The 18158-nt window shown below is 43.3% G+C and overlaps 1 protein-coding gene across 1 annotated transcript in view; it reads right to left on the minus strand.

The window, feature by feature from the left end:
- Nucleotides 1-2206: 2206 nt before the first annotated feature.
- sipa1l3 (signal-induced proliferation-associated 1 like 3) overlaps nt 2207-18158 on the minus strand; it is a 75900-nt gene continuing 59948 nt past the window's right edge. Inside the window, 13 exon segments of the mRNA XM_083773987.1 lie at nt 2207-3173; nt 3355-3436; nt 4011-4137; nt 5315-5464; nt 5739-5913; nt 6050-6215; nt 7365-7592; nt 9364-9833; nt 10137-10252; nt 10629-10750; nt 11294-11476; nt 11997-12254; nt 17944-18119. Of these exon segments, the coding sequence (XP_083630113.1) occupies nt 3027-3173; nt 3355-3436; nt 4011-4137; nt 5315-5464; nt 5739-5913; nt 6050-6215; nt 7365-7592; nt 9364-9833; nt 10137-10252; nt 10629-10750; nt 11294-11476; nt 11997-12254; nt 17944-18119 (2400 nt within the window). The 3' untranslated portion in view covers nt 2207-3026.

Raw genomic sequence — 18158 nt, forward strand, 5'->3', positions numbered from 1 at the left:
TGATTTGTGCAAGTGCAACATCAGTGCACCAAGCTATACTCACATACTGTGTATACTGTACTTAAAATTATATTTATAGAAACAGTTCTTGAAGGAAAGAAAAAAACCCTCCACATGCAAATAAACTCAATTAAGACATTGCAGATAAGTTGGATAACAGCTACTAGCACTACACTGTATGGTTCAACCCCAATTTGGGATTCGTATGAATTTTGAACAAATGTTGAATTTTGGTATGTCATGTTTGATTTGGAGTAGACATCTTTAGCTAATCCCAAGCCCACGGGGCATCATGTCATGATCCATAAATGTACTGAAAGCCAGAAATTGCAAATATTTTACTTATGCTTTGCAAGTAACGCTAGTCCCACGCTGTGCTGTGGGATCCATTCTGATCCCTTGGTGGTTCAGGTAAAAAAGTATCAAGCTGACGCTTGTATGCAATGATGCTAATTGATTACATCACAAAATAAATGAAGGATGAAGAGGTACAGAGCAGACAGTGTTTCTATGGGAAAAATACCAGAAAAATAGGCGTGAAGAGAGTAGAAAATGAATGGCAGTTACACATAGCAGTGTATAATTGTCTTGTCCATGATCAGAAACAAAACAGTAATATTGTACTTGTGCCATCTCACAGCAATTGAACTAGACAAGTATGGAAGGGCCATCTACACTACAGTATGTAAGGAACCTGAGTGACTTTTGGAGGGGAGAGAATAAACAGTTCCAGTCAGATCAGGGAAGGCGTCTAGTGAAAAAGCATTTACAAGGCAGGAGTTCACGACTTAGTTCAGTAAATCCATGTCTAAAACGGAATAAGTTATTCTAGTTTTACATGGGGTCAGATACATCCATTCACTCACATTGCTGGAAGTAAGACATTTCCTCCGGCAGTACCAAATGAAGATTCAAACAGCCCTGGATAGACAAAACACTTCTTTAGGAAAAATAGATATCGTAGAGAATTGGAAACAAGCGAGCCAGCAGTATAAATAGAGTATTTTGTTCCTTTCATTCCTGCTTATGTTTTGTGTTCATTCGTTCATCACAGGAAAGGATTTGCAAACCAGACATGACAGACTCATACTCGTATGCCTCTCTCACACACACACGCGCACACACACACGGTTTTCTGATAAGACACAAGAGCTACAGTGTTGTACAGTGAGTTACATGTGCAATACATGTCTATCTTCCATATGCACAATTGACTATTGTACTTAGGCGCTTTGCTTAAAAATGTGACACTATGAATTCCATATGACTAGGTAAAGAATAATGAGATCATAAGAAACGAGGTACAAATCATAGTCCAGGGGCCTCATTCATAGAAAGGTTATTGGATTTATACTAAAACGTGTCCTTCAAATAATTTCTCATGATATACTGTACTTGCACCCGATTCATAGAAAAATATTATTTTGCCCCCTTTCTCCCAATTGAGTAAGTCTGTCAATTCCCAAGTATCCTTGTACTGTAGTCTGTAGTCCATTGTTGCTGTGGACCATACTGGTGATCCTAGGGAGGGTGTAGGCATTAGGCAAGCACCTCCGTTACACGTGACTTCCCAGTTCATCATCTTCCCCCTGACCAACCTGTAGGAGTCAGTAGTGCAGCAACAGAAAACGCCCTCCCTGCTTCTCATGAACATGGGACACCTAGCCAATGCACCAATGGAATATTTGACCTAGTCTTCACGGTGGTGGGCAGGTACTTTACCCCATGCGGCACCTGAGTGCCCAATTCATGATCTTAAGATTTTTATTCATTTATTATATTTCTTTAAATAGATATTTTATAAATGAGGCCCCAGTACTATTCACATGTCATGAGCTGAACCTACAATGTTAGAGAAGGTAAATTCAAAACAATGCACTATATTTTAATTTATGCCATTGACTTCACAGTCACTGAACTTGATGGCTTGTTTCACATCTATGGGCCATAGTTTAAAAACACAGCCCATACTTTTAACGTTACAGCAAGCTAGTTTGCTTATAGCTCAAGTATCGTATACCTGTTCATCACATTCATTCACACACACACACACACACACACACACACACACACACACACACACACACACACACACACACACACACACACACACACACACACACACACACACACACACACACACACACACACACACACACACACACACACACACACACACACACACACACACACACTGACACTGAGTATTTGCTGTACCTCCATGACTTACACACACATACCTCTAGTACAACAATCAGTACAATAAAGATAATGTTGATATTAGAGTATTGTACCACGTGGGCATATAACTACAGTACCATGTCTTTAGACCTTGAAAATCCATGACTCCTAGTGCAGTCGGACAAATGCAATCTTAGTCTCTTTTATCTATATATATCCTTTTTTTTGGCTAATTGGCTTCAAGAACAGTATTAGGCCTCTCCAGGTGCTGTAGTAGTACTGGTAATTTATTAAAATCTTCTCTGATGTCCGCTGGCTTCACTGATGTCGGAATAAGTTATTTCAGACTTCTGTTTAGAAAAATAAAATGACAGGCTCAAGGAACAAATACAGAGAGACTGGGGGACAATGATGCTCTGGGTGGTGTGCAGGCCAGGTGATCATTATGTGTATTTATAAAATATTCTTTAGTTCTCTCTCCAGTTTAAGGCAGTCCAGTCAAAGGTGAGTGGAGGAACAGTCTGTGGGCCATTGTTGTGTGTTGGGTATCACAGGTACAGTTGGGCACAGGGGTACAGGCTTTAGTTTAGATACTATTGGTCCGACTGTCATTAGACTGACAATCTACCTCAAACCCTAAACTTCGACCGCATGTCCGACCGTTGTTTCCACATGTCGGTCCGTTGGTGTGTCTAATCTGTGTGTCCATCCCGGGCACAGGGCTTCAGAAGACTTATCAACAAGACCAAAAAAGGAATCCTCCATCAGGCTGCATCACATGCACTTCTGTGGGCATCGGTCACTCCAGTCCCAACACCACTTCATGTACTGAATGATTCACAACGTCACTTCCTCTCTGGTTGATTATTGGTAAAAAGTTGGCTGAACTTCCGGAGCTGCTCACTTGCTGAAAGGCTCTCCTCCTGCAGGCGATGGTTGTTCTCCCTGAGGTTGGCCATCTCCGCTAGCAGCACAACCTTGTCCTTCTTCTCCTGGAAGGAAGTAGAGGGCAAAGGAAAAGAAAACAAAGTAAGGTGTCTGGTTTTCTCATATCTGAACAATTCATCTTCAAAAAAGAAGCAAGCATGAGCAAGTACTGCTTGAAACCGAATGTGAATTCATACACTATGATTCATACAGTTGTCGACTATTGTAGAAAGATTAATTTCTCACTTTTTCCAGGTCAGTGTTCAGCTGTTGCAGCATTACCTCCAGGTGGTAGAGACGCCCTGAAAGATCGTTAGGGACCTCATCACTGAAAACATACAAGCACGCACATATGTACAGTATGAGCGCACACACGCACACGCACACACACACACACACACACACACACACACACACACACACACACACACACACACACACACACACACACACACACACACACACACATTAATTCAATGTGCTCAATAAGGCCTTTCACTGTTCCTCTGTTCTAACAGTTTCCCTTCAGCAAGCCATTTCTGGATACAGGCTGGCAGGCCAGGATACAGACACTAAATGCCTCAATACAAGGGTTAAACACATGGTCACAGGTCAAGGCCAAATTGTTTGGCTGACACATTGTTGTACCTGTGATGTACGGACAGATTTAGCAATAATTATGTTTTGGGACGTGCACAAGGCACAAGCACAACTTTCTTGTTGAACACAAGTCAACTGTAGACAGTACTGCAACTAACCACAAGGTGGCAACATTGATGCAGCAGAACACCATGAGGCAGGCAAGGAAAAAAACCATTTTTGCCTGTAATGCCAAATCCCTTGTGTCCAATTAAGTGGACTTCAGCTGCCTGAATTGCATTAGCAATATTGTAATGACTTACCCACTGAAGGTGGGGGTGGTGCGTGGGGTCTGCGGTGTCTGGAATTGGACTGGACTGATAACTGGCCTCATGTCTGGACCTCCAACCTGTGGCTCATTCAGTGAAAACAGGGATACTGCTCTTTGAACTGGAACACACACACACACGAACACACACACACACACACACACACAAACACACACACACACACACACACACAGTTACTTTCACAAAGCTTCTTCAGGCCCTGTCGTTTATTTAAAAAAAAATCTGGTGTCCCTTGAGCAATAAGCCTAATTACACAATAAGGTGCTGCCTAGTTTGTCTCAGCAGCAATGAAGCAAGGCCCTAGAAAGATCACATGTTGATCTGTTGTTCTGGCCTTCTGTGAAGGACTTTGTGGTTGCGGGGGCAGGATACACTAGGGACGGAGGGATAGTGGGGGGGCATCTGCTGGGCATAGAAATTAGCCCAGATCCCGCTCTCTTTCCCAGGAGTGTCGTGTGACACAAGCGGAGAGGGTATAACATGACTTATATTAACCACAAAACCCACACAATGCATCCAGCAGTTAACATGGCATATCATTGCCGTCTGGCAGAAACCTATTATCTCCAGATTAGACTTTTCTTCATTTTTTCATAGATGAATGCCCTTCGTCATGAATAGCCAATCTACAAGCTCAAAACAATATGCTATTTCTGCAAAAATAAATGTTTTGGACATATGAGGTATCCACCCGACAGCAACAATATCAAATCCTCAAGGGGTTTTGATAATGAGATACAGGGTTTTAAGGTGTTGTTTTGTGAGAATTAAAGTGAATGTAACCGATCCCAACACTGAGAGCCTTCATGAAAGGTTTCTTTGATCACAGACAGATCATTTTACAGTGAGTGGAACGTGTTTGTCTTCTTTATGCCCAACCACTGCAATGTGTGTATATATATATATATATATATATATAAAAAGTTTGGATAGTTCTTGTACCGTGAAGGTTGGCAGTGTGCAGCTAATTTAAATTTATTGTATGTACAAACGGCTAATGCCCAACAGCTTCGACATGAGGTAGAATAAATACAGGTTAACTTAGTTCGTTTTTCTAACTTACTAACTACAGGTTAACTTAGATAGTTTTTCTAACTTAGTTAGTTTTTCTTGGTTCCTGCGATTGACCACTAAAATTGAGAGAGAGAACCAAAAACAATGCATGTGTCATTGAAGCACAAAAAGAAAACCCAAATCATAACATTAGCGTGATGAGAAAGTTTAAATTACATCCATGTCTACATTGCTTCCACTTGTCTGAGTTCCCCAACACTCACCTTCAAAGGCTTTAGCTGCACTGACCAGACTGGACCACTCCAGGCCACAGGCTGTGTCTGGAAGGGGCATCAGCCCTGGGTCCAGCCTTCGCAAAGGGGGAACCTTGTCCCTCACCTCTGTAAGGGACAGCTCAGACGCCGACAGAGGGACTGAGATAGAGAGTACAGTAATTAGATGGTGCATGCTATATTAACCATTAAAGTTATAATTAACAAAGAGATACATTTGCAACTACATACAGAATAGTTGTAATTCAACTTGGCAATACTGGGCAAGATGACAAAAAAGGTTCTTGGCTCCACTAAGAATGACCTTTGGCAGACTAATGTTCATAATGAATGAAGCCTCAATCTCGGCAGCGAATATTCATCATGAATCTCTATTTCTTATAACCATGAACCAACAGTGCATTTCTCAACCCACCTTTCTTGTTCTGCATGTGGTTTGCAGACAGAGCGTGTCGTCGTGTGGGCAGAGTGCAGGTGAAAAGCACGTCGTTGGCCGTGCTCTGATTCTCAGAAGTTGCAAAGCTGGCATCCCTGCGCCCGCTGCACAAGGACTCATCGGAGAATGTACGCTGCAAGGTGCGTCTGGGGGACTGTGGTACGGAGAGAGTGAGACGAGTGAGTGAACAGTTGAGTCTTGAGTGTACATTTTCTGATCAGAGAAAATGGTTCGTCCATATTTCAATACAATTATTTTACAATTCATTGTGTTTTGTGCTCCCTCCTCACCGTATCTCTTTGTGTTGGCATGTCTCCGGGGTTGTCCATGATGATCAGCTTCTTCAGGTCATCTTCAATAGTGCTCTTGTATGTCCGCCGCGGAGACCGCAGGTCCCGTAGGGATGCTCGGAGACGAGGCTGCCCAAACACATTCTTAGAATTCAGGTCCACCTGCCTGAAGATACAAAACATGACAGTGAGGCATTATGAGTTTGTTCTTAATCCATCATCTCTGTTATTCTTAATTACTAGTCGATTAATGTTTTATTATACTGTATATCATGGGTTTTCAACCGGTGGTCGGCGGATCCCTGGTATTGCAGGTGATCCCTGGCCATGCATTCAGATCGTTCCTTTTTTTATTTTACTTTTATTTGCTACCCTTGTTTCTCGTTTGCATGTGAATAATAATATTTTGAGAGAGGACTTGGGGTGTCCTGTTTGGTCCAGGGAAATATTTGATGCATTCAAATGTGGCTTTGTGTCTGGGGTATCTCAGTCGGTAGAGCACTCGCATTTCGACCGCAAGGTCATGGGTTTCATCCTGTACGGCTTGATTTAATTGGTTTAATACTAATCAAACAAAGATTTTAATTAACTTGTACCTCATACAATACTCTAAAAGTGTTACATGTTTGTTCTGAAAAAGAAAAGAAAAGAAAAGCAAAAGCAGTTCTCAGACTGGATTTATGTGTATGTGTAACTGACTAACTGACTAGGTCGCTTTCACACCGGGACTGTTTGGTTAGTTTAAAATTAACCATGGTCCGCTTACCCCTCTGTTCATCTGTTGCTCTTATTTGACTTAAAAAAATATTATTAAGAATTAATGCAATAGCAAGTTGTTGCTGTCTTTCCATGTTGCTGCTATCTTCTCTGACTGAAGGTTGTGCCCAAAAATGGTAGACTTTCCCCTCATGTTCTTTTTCCCTCAATCGTAAAATGACCAATTTTCTTTTCTTTCACCATTTGGTTTGCTTATCATGTACACGTGTCATTTGTTTACATATTTGGTTCGCTTTACAAAGTCCTGTGTGAACACTAAACAGACCAAAATCAAAATGCTAATATTTGGTCCTTGGTCCGGACCTTCTAAGTGAACTTTGGGTGTGAATGCTACCTACACTGACCCCTAATTGACATTGTTTTACTTTTTGTGTGATGTTTTGATTTCCATTCATTTCTAAATACTTCTGCCACGCTATTGTCATACTTGTAATCAACAATAGAGAGTTGAAATCATGGTTAAATGACAATAATAGTTCCACAGAAAGTGCTGCACTGAAAAATTACTATAAATTAAACTCTTTAACGTCCAACTCACTTCTTGGTGCTGTTGCCATCAGAGCTGGATGTTGTGGTGTTTGAAGGTGATGAGCCGTTATCTTCAGGTTGCCAGGCATTCTGTCTGCTCTTGCCATAAAAGGACTTCGGGGCAGAGCTGGAGAGAGGGGTGGTGGAGAGATGAGCAGAGGTGGGTGTGGTGGAGGTGCGGACAGGCCGTGTTTTCTCAGCCACAGGGGTCTTGTAACCCTGGGGAGTATAGCAGGCCCTGAGAGGGGGTGCACGCACACGCACACGCACACACACGCACACACACACACACACACACACACACACACACACACACACACACACACACACACACACACACACACACACACACACACACACACACACACACACACACACACACACACACACACACACACACACACACACACACAGACACTGGTCAATACGAAGTCTCAACCTGCTTATTCTCATCCAAACATTATAACTGCTGTATTGGTAACTACCAGACAGCATGGGCATAGGAATTATAAATAAACCTCACATTGTTTCAAACATTGAAACTGACTTAACCGTTTGTCCGCCAGGATTAATTAATAATTAATTCACCTCGTACTGCCATTTCCCCCCGCTCACCCCTTATTTTGAAGAGCTAAAACCCACAACCGAATTTTACAAATGTTACTACACCTGTGTGTGTTGTCGCATTCCAGTCTAGCAATTGGCGACGAGAAAGAAAGGCTGAACGTGAGGATTACAGCGTCGGTTTTGACCAGAAATGCCATCTGGGACAAGGCATTGGAGATAAAGGCGATCGAAAGAAACAGATAGTGGGCACGGATGCATGCGCAGTTCAAGATGGGGCACGCCATTGCTGTTGACAACATCAAGTAGCATCACGACTCATTCGATCATAAGCACTATAAAAGACCAATTGGCGTAGATGGCGCTGGGTCCGATTAATTGAAATGACGCAGGTCTACGCCAAAGGCACAGAAAATCTCCCAGGAAAGAATCAGATAAATTATCGAGGACATTTGAACTGTGGTATTCGGTCATTTTCCATTCCATGACTTGAAATTTGCATTAAAACGTTCTCAAGATTTTCCAAAATGTGTGCAAACCCTGATACATGCTCAGTTAGTTACCTCTTCCAATTTCTATGATATTAACAAGTGTTATTTTGTTTGCTCATTTGTTTGCTCATCATAGAAAGATGATTTATTGATTTTGCAACCACTCATTTGTTTACCTAGCTGTATCTTACAGCACTTTCCATCGACAAGACACCCAGAATACAGCAGAACAACTCAAATTGCTTTACCATGTTGTTAACAGCCGAACTGTAACAAATGACCAAGAAGCACCACACCAACTGGTGACACCAGCACAGTTCAAATGGAAACAAGAAATATCTACTGAAACATCCAACTATCATGGTATCTCAGGATTAGCAATGCATACATGTGCAACACTGAATGCATCAATCCGGACCTTCAGACAATCCTCAAACTATTTACTTCCACATTATTTTCCAAAGCACAAATTGCATCATACCTGTATTTATTCATCAGTCTCCTATAGTGTCTAATTTACAGCTCTAGAATATTCCACTGTGCAGTGATAGTCTTGTCCCAGCCTGCAAGGATACACTATGATGAGTGAAGTGATGACACCGTGAATCTAAACACGCAATCCTTTAATCCTACAGAGCACGGGATCAGACCACAGGGTGCGTGTGTTTGTGTGTGTTTCAAGAATGAGTGTACATTTATGATGGGGGAAGGGTCATAAAAAGCCCACCAGTACAGCAGCTGGTCTGTATGTTCCAGAAGGATTTAGGCAATAGGATGAGTAACTAAAGCTCCAGCTTTACATTCTTTTACATGGTTTCTCCTTTCTGTCATTCATTTCCTCTCTCATCCCTTTAAATGGTGTTGTGGAAGAGGTATTGTAGGATTGAGTCTGTATAATATAGAGCCACACCCCTACAATACTACTCAGTCAGACTGAGACAGTCCTTCTCCTACCTGGGTTTGAATGAATCCATTTTATCAGCACTGGAGCCGGGCGGCGGAAACGTCTTGGTCCGGTATCCTTTGGTGTGATTGGTCGAGGCGGGTATGATGGGCGACGACTCCCGCCTCCTCACTTCCGCTCCGCCACTCCGCCCTGCAGGCAGTTCCTGGAGGCCGGCGTAAGACGCAGAGCAGTGTGCGGGCTTGTGCGACTGGTTGTTGGGAGTGGTGGCATGACGACTGTGGCCGTAGTGGGTCACTGGTGCGTCGATGCCACTGTCGCTCGATCCCCCCTTGTTGAGGTGGTCCGCGTCAGGCTCTGCGGGGTCGCCATGGCAACCGCCACCGCCACTACCACCACCACCTCCTCCTCCTCGTTCTCCTCCGGGCCCTCCGTCAAACCAGCGCTCGTCGCTGTGGCTGCTGGAGGCGTTGCTGGAAAGGGTGTTACTGCTGGAGTGACTGGAGTACTGCGTCTCGCCCTGCACACACACACACACACACACACACACAAAATGAAGGACAGAGAATGAATGCCGACTTTAATCTGCTCTCCTCCTCCTCCTCACCGACTCACACATGTACTCAAACTCGTTGTTGTACCTTTAAATCCAGGAACCAATTTTTTTAACATTTTATATATATATATATAATAAAAGAGTCAACTAAACGTTTACAATGTAAAGACGCAAATGTAACGGTTGGTAGAAATGCAGTGTGTGATTATACAGTGTGTATAAGACGTTAGAGCCACTGGATACTGGGAGAGCAGAGATTTGTCTAACCTTTGAGTGTCTGTTTGGAGAATCCTTCCCTGGGACGTCCTGTCTGGCAGGTCTCCTCTGTCCCCCTCCTCCAGCGAGCCCTCGAGACGATGATACTGGAACATGCCAGAGGGGCTCTAGAAAAACACACACACGCACGCACGCACGCACGCACGCACGCGCACACGCACACGCACACGCACACGCACACGCACACGCACACGCACACACACACACACACACACACACACACACACACACACACACACACACACACACACACACAGAGGCAGGATTAAAGCAAATCACATTCTACATTCCATGGTAGGCAAAGAGGATTAACACTTAGAACACTTTAACATGCACAAAAGCATGAAACCTAGTACAGTACGCTAATTACATTTGGTGATAGGCGATAAAGTGATGGATGTTATCTAGATTGCGAAATAAAATGTGAAAATGTACCGAAGACAAATTGGAAGTGTGTGTGTGTGTGTGTGTGTGTGTGTGTACCTGTTTTACAGCGCTCCATGGTGCTCTCCTGGCTGGTGAAACCTGAGGACTCTCCACTGGAAGTGATGTCTACGTTGAGGTGCGCCTCATAGGCCACTAGGGGGCGCTGCCCTGGACCGTACCTTCACATTAATAGACTTTGTAGATTAGATGGTGCAGTGGTTCTCAAATGGTTTCATGTCAAGGACCCCCCAAATTGATATGCATTTGGCCACAGACCCCCATCTGAAAATGTTTTGGTGCCAGGGATCCCCGGAAGAGATGATTTGTGTTTAACACAACAAAATAAGTTAAATACAGGAGGATTAAGCCAAAACCAACTAAAATAAGAATCAGTGCCATAAACGACAGTGTGTGTGTGTGTGTGTGTGCGTGTGTGTGTGTGTGTGTGTGTGTGCGTGTGCGTGTGTGTGGTTGAGGTGTTGAGATGATTGGTTGACGTTATTCGTCGTTTCGTTACGGCAGTTGACTAAACACGTTCCTCGGGTTGAGCAGGATGTTAATATCCCAGCAGCACTAAAATAACACACACCAGACCCATCACAATCATTCTAGGAATACATACTTATCATCCAATCTAATGCATTATAAATACTATGATCAAGATCAGAGAGGAGGAAAGTTGCTCACAGACAAAGGAGAAAGACCACACATAGATCACGCACCTGTCAGGTGAGGCTTTGTATCGTACAAAGGGGCCTGGGGTGATTATGGGCGGTCCCATGGTGGTGAGGCCCACCAGCCCAGAGGAGGGCGAAGAAAAGCTGGCTGAGGGGTTCCTGTAGGGCAGCACTCTCTCGCCCCCCACGGGTGACAAGCTGTAGTGGTTCTCGGGGTAGCTGACTGGCCTGAGAGATGACAGAGAGGAGGAGACGGATAAAACGGATGAACGAGCACCCAGCAGAATGGACCATGGGTCACATTCTCGCTGACACACACACACACACACACACACACACACACACACACACACACACACACACACACACACACACACACACACACACACACACACACACACACACACACACACACACACACACACACACACACACACACACACACACACACACACACACACACACACACACACACACACACACACACACACACACACACACACACACACACACACACACACAAATCTGAATCACAGAGATGCGTGGAGAAGACATGTCCATTGTAGGCGCGCGCTCTACCAAACAAATTTGGCATTACAGGTGCTTTTACAATCCGCTATGCCCTTTCCCAAAGGTATGTTGGCAAAATAGACATTTTAGGGAAACCATACCAACACTCCCACACCTCCACACCTACCTGCTATGGCAACGGGTAAAGCACTGGAAAATAATAGAGCTGGGGTCTCACCTCTTAGAGTTGAGGACGTGCTGTGGTTCCCTGTATGGAACGGGCACCAGGGTTTTGTGAGAGCGGGGCAGTGGAGGAGGTGGAGGGCCCATAGGGGTCCAGCGTTGCGGGGTGGGGGCACTGTGAAGCCCCGGGGGCATGGGCGGGCTGTCCCATCGCCAGGCTGGGGGGCGTGGGGACGGACGGTAACCTGCCGCCATGGGCTCCAGTTCCGGCTTCTGCTCCATGGTCTTCATCTCACACTCCTCTGTGCAGCCCCTGCAGAGACCAGGAGAGAAGGCACTGGTTAACCACACTCTATTCTAAGTAAACTAATACTTAGTTGTCCAGGGTCAGCTCTGTCGTTTTTTTCCCCCTCTACACCAAATCTCTTAGCCGAAAATAGGAGACCTATTTTCGAGTAATCTCTCAACTGCATCAAACACGTGATGATGGTAGTTGGTAGGTACAATTCCAGGCCAGGCCAGCAATGTGTCGATGTGTGTCCCTGAGCAAGACTCTTAACCCTGCATTGCTCCCCAAGTGCCGTAGAATGGCTGCTCACTGCTCATAGTTGTTATAGGATGGATACATGCAGATCTCACCTATGTGCATTAGGGCTGACCTCGATTAGTTGAATAGTCGACTAATCGATCGGAACGGGTCTCAGTCGACTGACCACCTCTTAGTCGACTTTTTTTGCCCCAAAGAATTGTATATAAAAATACAATATTTACAAAAATATTGTATTATTCCACTAGGTCTGTGGGGGACATAAACACATTTGAACATTCTGACTGTTCAAATCTCCAATGTGCATGTGGAGTGTGTCTGCCTGTGTGGCAATGTGCCACTGCCTGTGACTTGAATCGCACAGTGCGCTGGCCTGATAGACTCCAGAATCTCAATCTCACCTGCTGTGCTCAATCTGGCTAATGACAAGCCTCTCAGTTGTTCACAAAAAAAATAAAATAAAGAAAATTCGCACTGTGCGATTCAAGTCACAGGCAGTGGCACATTGCCACACAGGCAGACACACTCCACATGCACATTAGAGATTTGAACTGTCAGAATGTTCAAATGTGTTTATGTCCCCCACAGACCTAGTGGAATAATATTTTTTTTTTGTAAATATTGTATTTTTATATACAATTTTTTGGGGCAAAAAAACGTTTTTTTTTTTTTTGCTCAGTCGACTATTAGTCGACTAACAGCAAATGTATTCATCTATCAGTCGACTATACAAATCCTTAGTCGGGGACAGCCCTACCCTGTACACCTACCTATGTGGCCACCTATGTGGCCATGAGCACGAGTATATGACTATAGGGTACCAGTAGGGGGCGCCAGAAACAGAGATAGTGCTGCAATGTTGCCTGCTAATATGAGAGAGAGAGAGAGAGAGAGAGAGAGAGAGAGAGAGAGAGAGAGAGAGAGGTGGGGGTGTGATTTTTTTGTTGAATTACGACAATGACAAAGTCAAGAGTAATGTATATCCATAACATAAGCAAGCAGCATGCACGCTAGCAGACAATACACTAGTTCTTTCTTTCAATAATTGTATTAATATTATTATGATCATTATTATTTTCACAATCTGACAGTAAGATATGCGCGACAGTACGCAAATGACGGTATAGAGTTTCATGTGACGAGCTCAAACTATTGTATTAAGACGATGATCATGTAATATAATTGTGATTGAAAGAAAGAACTAGTGTATTGTCTGCTAGCGTGCATGCTGCTTGCTTATGTTATGGATGTACATAATGTTGACTTTGTCATCAATAATTCACAAACAAAACAAACAAACAAAAAATACTTAAAATACGCACAAATAAATTCCATTAAACAGTGCTGCAGGGCGGGTCGCAACCCTATCAGTGTTTGCATATAGGCGAAATAAGAAGATGTGCCCCTTTTTTTACACCGAATGAGTTCCCAGATTGGGGTTCAGGTGGTTAAAAGAAAAACCTGAATGGTAACTTAGACAGAGACCAGAGGCTGTTAAAGGTGGAAAAACTAACTCAAAATGTGAGATGACACAAAAAGAGATATTAATTTTATTTCCAAATCTCCAGGAGATATTGGGGAATTTGATTATGTCACGTTTGTCATTTTCTCCTTCGGACTTACTACCAAAATCCTGTTACTCTTCTCTGAGAAAGTGAAAAATACAGTAAAATGGCATTCACATATGCAAACGCATCAACGTAGTCTACCATTCATTGTCAATGGAAGGCAAGCCAGCGATGTGAAGCTACGAAGCAAATCAGACGATAATAGCTGCTGCATCTTTGCATCTGCCCGGCCTGTGTGTTTTGAATGCAGAATGAAGAAGGGCAACAGTGTCCCTTTTTAACGAGCTGCACACATCTTGCAGGTTATGAGGTTAAGAAAAGTAAAAACTGTCTCCCTATGCAATCCTGCCAATACAAAAGGTTCACAAACACAGAGTTGAATACGAAGCAGATACTAACACCCACGTGCAGAGCTCCCCTGGAAAAAAAAAAGAGCTCCCCTACAAAATGAACTGCATTTCTGTGAGGCAGAGATCCATTCTTTGTGAGATATGTGTGTTACTGTGAATGTGTTCGTATACATCAACCATGACCTAGTTATCATTTAAGCATGAAAATATGTGACTGTGTAGGTATGTCTGCCAGGATCTATTCACTTAAATTTCCATCTCCAGTGATCCAATTTAGAAATGTTGGCATTTCACTCCCCCTTTCTTTTCATGTTTTCCATAATGGAGCCAGCATCCTTCCAGAGTTGGTTGCCGTGTTCCCTCAACAGTAATAATACAGATACTCAAGTCTAGACTTGGTCTACTACCAAGTCTAATACTAAAATCTGCAAACTTGACAAGAAAAACAAAACTGGGTCACACTTGGTATATAGGTTGGAAGTGGTATGGCCAAATTGGCCACTGTGTGAAACTGTGGGCACTTTGTTAGAGGCATAGTGGCATTGTCTATGTGAATTTCCGGAAGTGAAATGTCCATCTTAAATTGTCCCAGACAGTAATATTTAACAAAGTGGAGAAAAGTTAAATGTAGAATGGTGGGCTTAAAGTTCGGCTATTTTTGCATGTCACCATTGTACAATGAAGTATAATATAGTGCTTAAGTGGTTAATCAGACTTGATTATTGGTACAATGGTACACCAGATTTGGTGGCCTATGATATTCTGTTACCGGGCCTCTCAAGCCATGGAACCAAGACTACAATCTCTGATATTTGACATCATGACTTCAACCTCTCTCATATTTGCCTGATGAAGACCTAGTAGGTCAAAACGTTGCAATTTGTTGCCTCTAAATAAAGTACTGTAAGTCTCAGAGCTCTAGAAACTAGTGTGCAGATGTTCTTTCTCTTCCTTCAATCTCTGATGCCAGCTGTCTCCCTGTCGCTCGCGTGAATCTATTTTGCGAGCATAGACATGATAACGCCCCGCATGCCTCTGATTGGCCTACCGACACTGCTCGTCTTGACTGTCCTGGTGGGAAATAATACAAGTACGGTATGGTAGAAGAGGCAAACTAATATTGTTCATGCCGTTTGCTTTGATGGAATAATTGATTGAACATGTATGCCATAATATGATTTGATTGTGTTCTAAATAAAGTGTTTGTGTTGATTGTGTAATTTATTTATTTTTTATGTGTAAATTTGAAACATTGTTTTTTTGTATAATAGTATTAGTTTACTATAATTAGATTAATACACGATAATCAACACTAACACTTTATTTAGAAGTAGAACACACCCAAATCAAATCATAATGTATGTGTTCAATCAATTATTTAATCAAAGCAAACAATATTAGTTAGCCTCTTCTAGTGCGTGCCAAGCTGTCATTCTCTTGTATTATTTCTCACCACGGAGTAACCTTGTGTCTCGGAGGACAGTCAAGACAGGCAATGTCGGTAGGCCAATCAGAGGCAGGCGGGGCATTACCTTGTCTATGCTCAGACGCAAAATAGATTCACGCCTGTCGCTCTCATCCCATAAGGTGAAGTTTGCATTAGATCATGGTGCGATGTTACACAGTATTTGGTCGCCACAATCCAGGAAACTACGACTTCAATATCTGATACCAAAAACATATACTGTATATACACACACACTCCCTCTCATCACAGATTTGCTGATTTACCTCCCATAGCCTGGAGGGATGAGTGCTCTGATTGTGATGGGCTAGTCTGTTGCTAGGCCAACCAGATCTGATCTTGGTTCTAGCCTAAAACCCCATCATGTTCACAAAGAAAGCACCACCAGACCTAAGAGTACATCCAGTAAGTGTTCTGCAATAACATCATTATTTCATGTTGAAAGCCTATTGTTGGAGGTTTGGTGGCATGAAATATTTATGAGGATAGGAAGATATGAATCACTTAGGTTTGAGTTAAAGCAAAAAACAAACTCAGCAAAGAGAAGAACTGTTATTACAGTAAATTCAGGAGCGGATTGTTCTGCGTGCGTGCGTGCATGCTCTTTAATATTTGACCTGGATATATTCAGTCACATTGCCTGGATACTCTAGTCTCCATTCTGGTATAAAAATAGAAACATAGCAAATGTGCAGCAGAAAATAAATAAAACACACAGAGGGAGATACTGTATAGAAAACTCTATAACTCTCATGTCATTCCATGATAGACATTAGACACACACACACACACACACACACACACACACACAAAGAATACCAACCTTTGGGAGAGGCTCTCTTCCGTCTTTCAGGCTGAGGTGACGTAGCCGGAGCTAATCAACGCTCAAGGTACAAAGTCAAGCGCATCACGTGCAGTCTCTGAATTGTATCCCTCTACTTTTCTATTGCATGCCTGTCCGCAGCAGAGACAAAGTGAAACAGGAATGGAACGATGTGCGGCATCCTTCTCTTTCCACTGCATCTCTTGTCCACCCACTACACTATACTATACTTGTGGCTCTAGGCAGTGCTAAAACACGTCCTCTCCGCCAGGCACTTCCATGCGCCTCCAACTGTGCATGCAGACGCACTCACGCCCGGTCTCTTTCGCAATGTCCCCTTTCTCTTTCTACCGTTTTCATTCAGGGCAGGGCATGCATTTTTTATTAATCGCCTCCATTTATTTATTCTCTATCCATCTCTCACACTCTCTCTCTCTCCATTTTTCCAGATTTCAGGCAATCTGTGTTCCTGGCATGCTTTAGCAAATGTGTTAGTCAGAGAAAGAGAAGAGTTGAAACAGAGTGAGAAGAGTGAGACAGAAGGGTTGGTGGGAAAGAGTGAAATGCAAGACTCTAATTATCAACTGTTCCAATTCCACAGTCAAGTGTGTGCATGTGCATGTGCGTGTGTGTGTGTGTGTGTGTGTGTGTGTGTGTGTGTGTGTGTGTCTAGGGTGTATTAAAGGGATTTAAGTCTAGTGTAATTAAACTGCCTCGCTCCAACATTAAAAGAAATCTAACTACTCTGCAATCATGCAGCCAGCCACAATAACTGTATTTACTGTGTCTTCCTTACTCAGAACACACACAAACACACACACGTTGTGCATTCATCTCTATAACCCTTGGGTTAACCCCACATTAGTGTCTCATAAGACCTTGTTATAGCAACTATTATTTGCAGAAGAAAGGCCGGGGGATTAATTCAATTCAATGCATCTCTCTTTCTGTCTCTTCCCCTCTTATTTCTCCTCTAGAGTGTCTCCCTGGGTGGAAATCTCACACATTCATTGGAATACACAGATCTATTTCACACACACCCACTCAACATAAATCCTCACAGAATGGTGCAGACCATCTCAAACCCAGCTTGTGTTTAACCAAAGAGCGTTTATATCGCAAGCTCTGTGGTATCTGTTCTCAACTGCTTATGTTAGGGACCACTGCATCAATATCACTGCACTCTCCACAAGCAAAAGCACATGCACAGAACTGGGTTTCAAAAGAACACACACAAATGCTTCTATACCTGCGAGGCCCTCCATCCTCATAGGGAGGAATGATGACCACTTTGACTGTGACCGACGTCCTCAGCAGGTCAATCATCTGCTCGTGTGTGAGCGTCACTGCGGCAACCTTGCAGATCTCCACCAATCGGCTGCCCTGCCTCAGCCCCGCCTGCCAGGCAAAGCCGTACTCCTCCACCTGCATTGGAACAGTGAAATAACTAGGTTTTCCCATGTG

Source organism: Protomyctophum parallelum (genome assembly GCF_964188405.1).
Source record: "Protomyctophum parallelum genome assembly, chromosome: 9".
Taxonomy (NCBI): domain Eukaryota; kingdom Metazoa; phylum Chordata; class Actinopteri; order Myctophiformes; family Myctophidae; genus Protomyctophum; species Protomyctophum parallelum.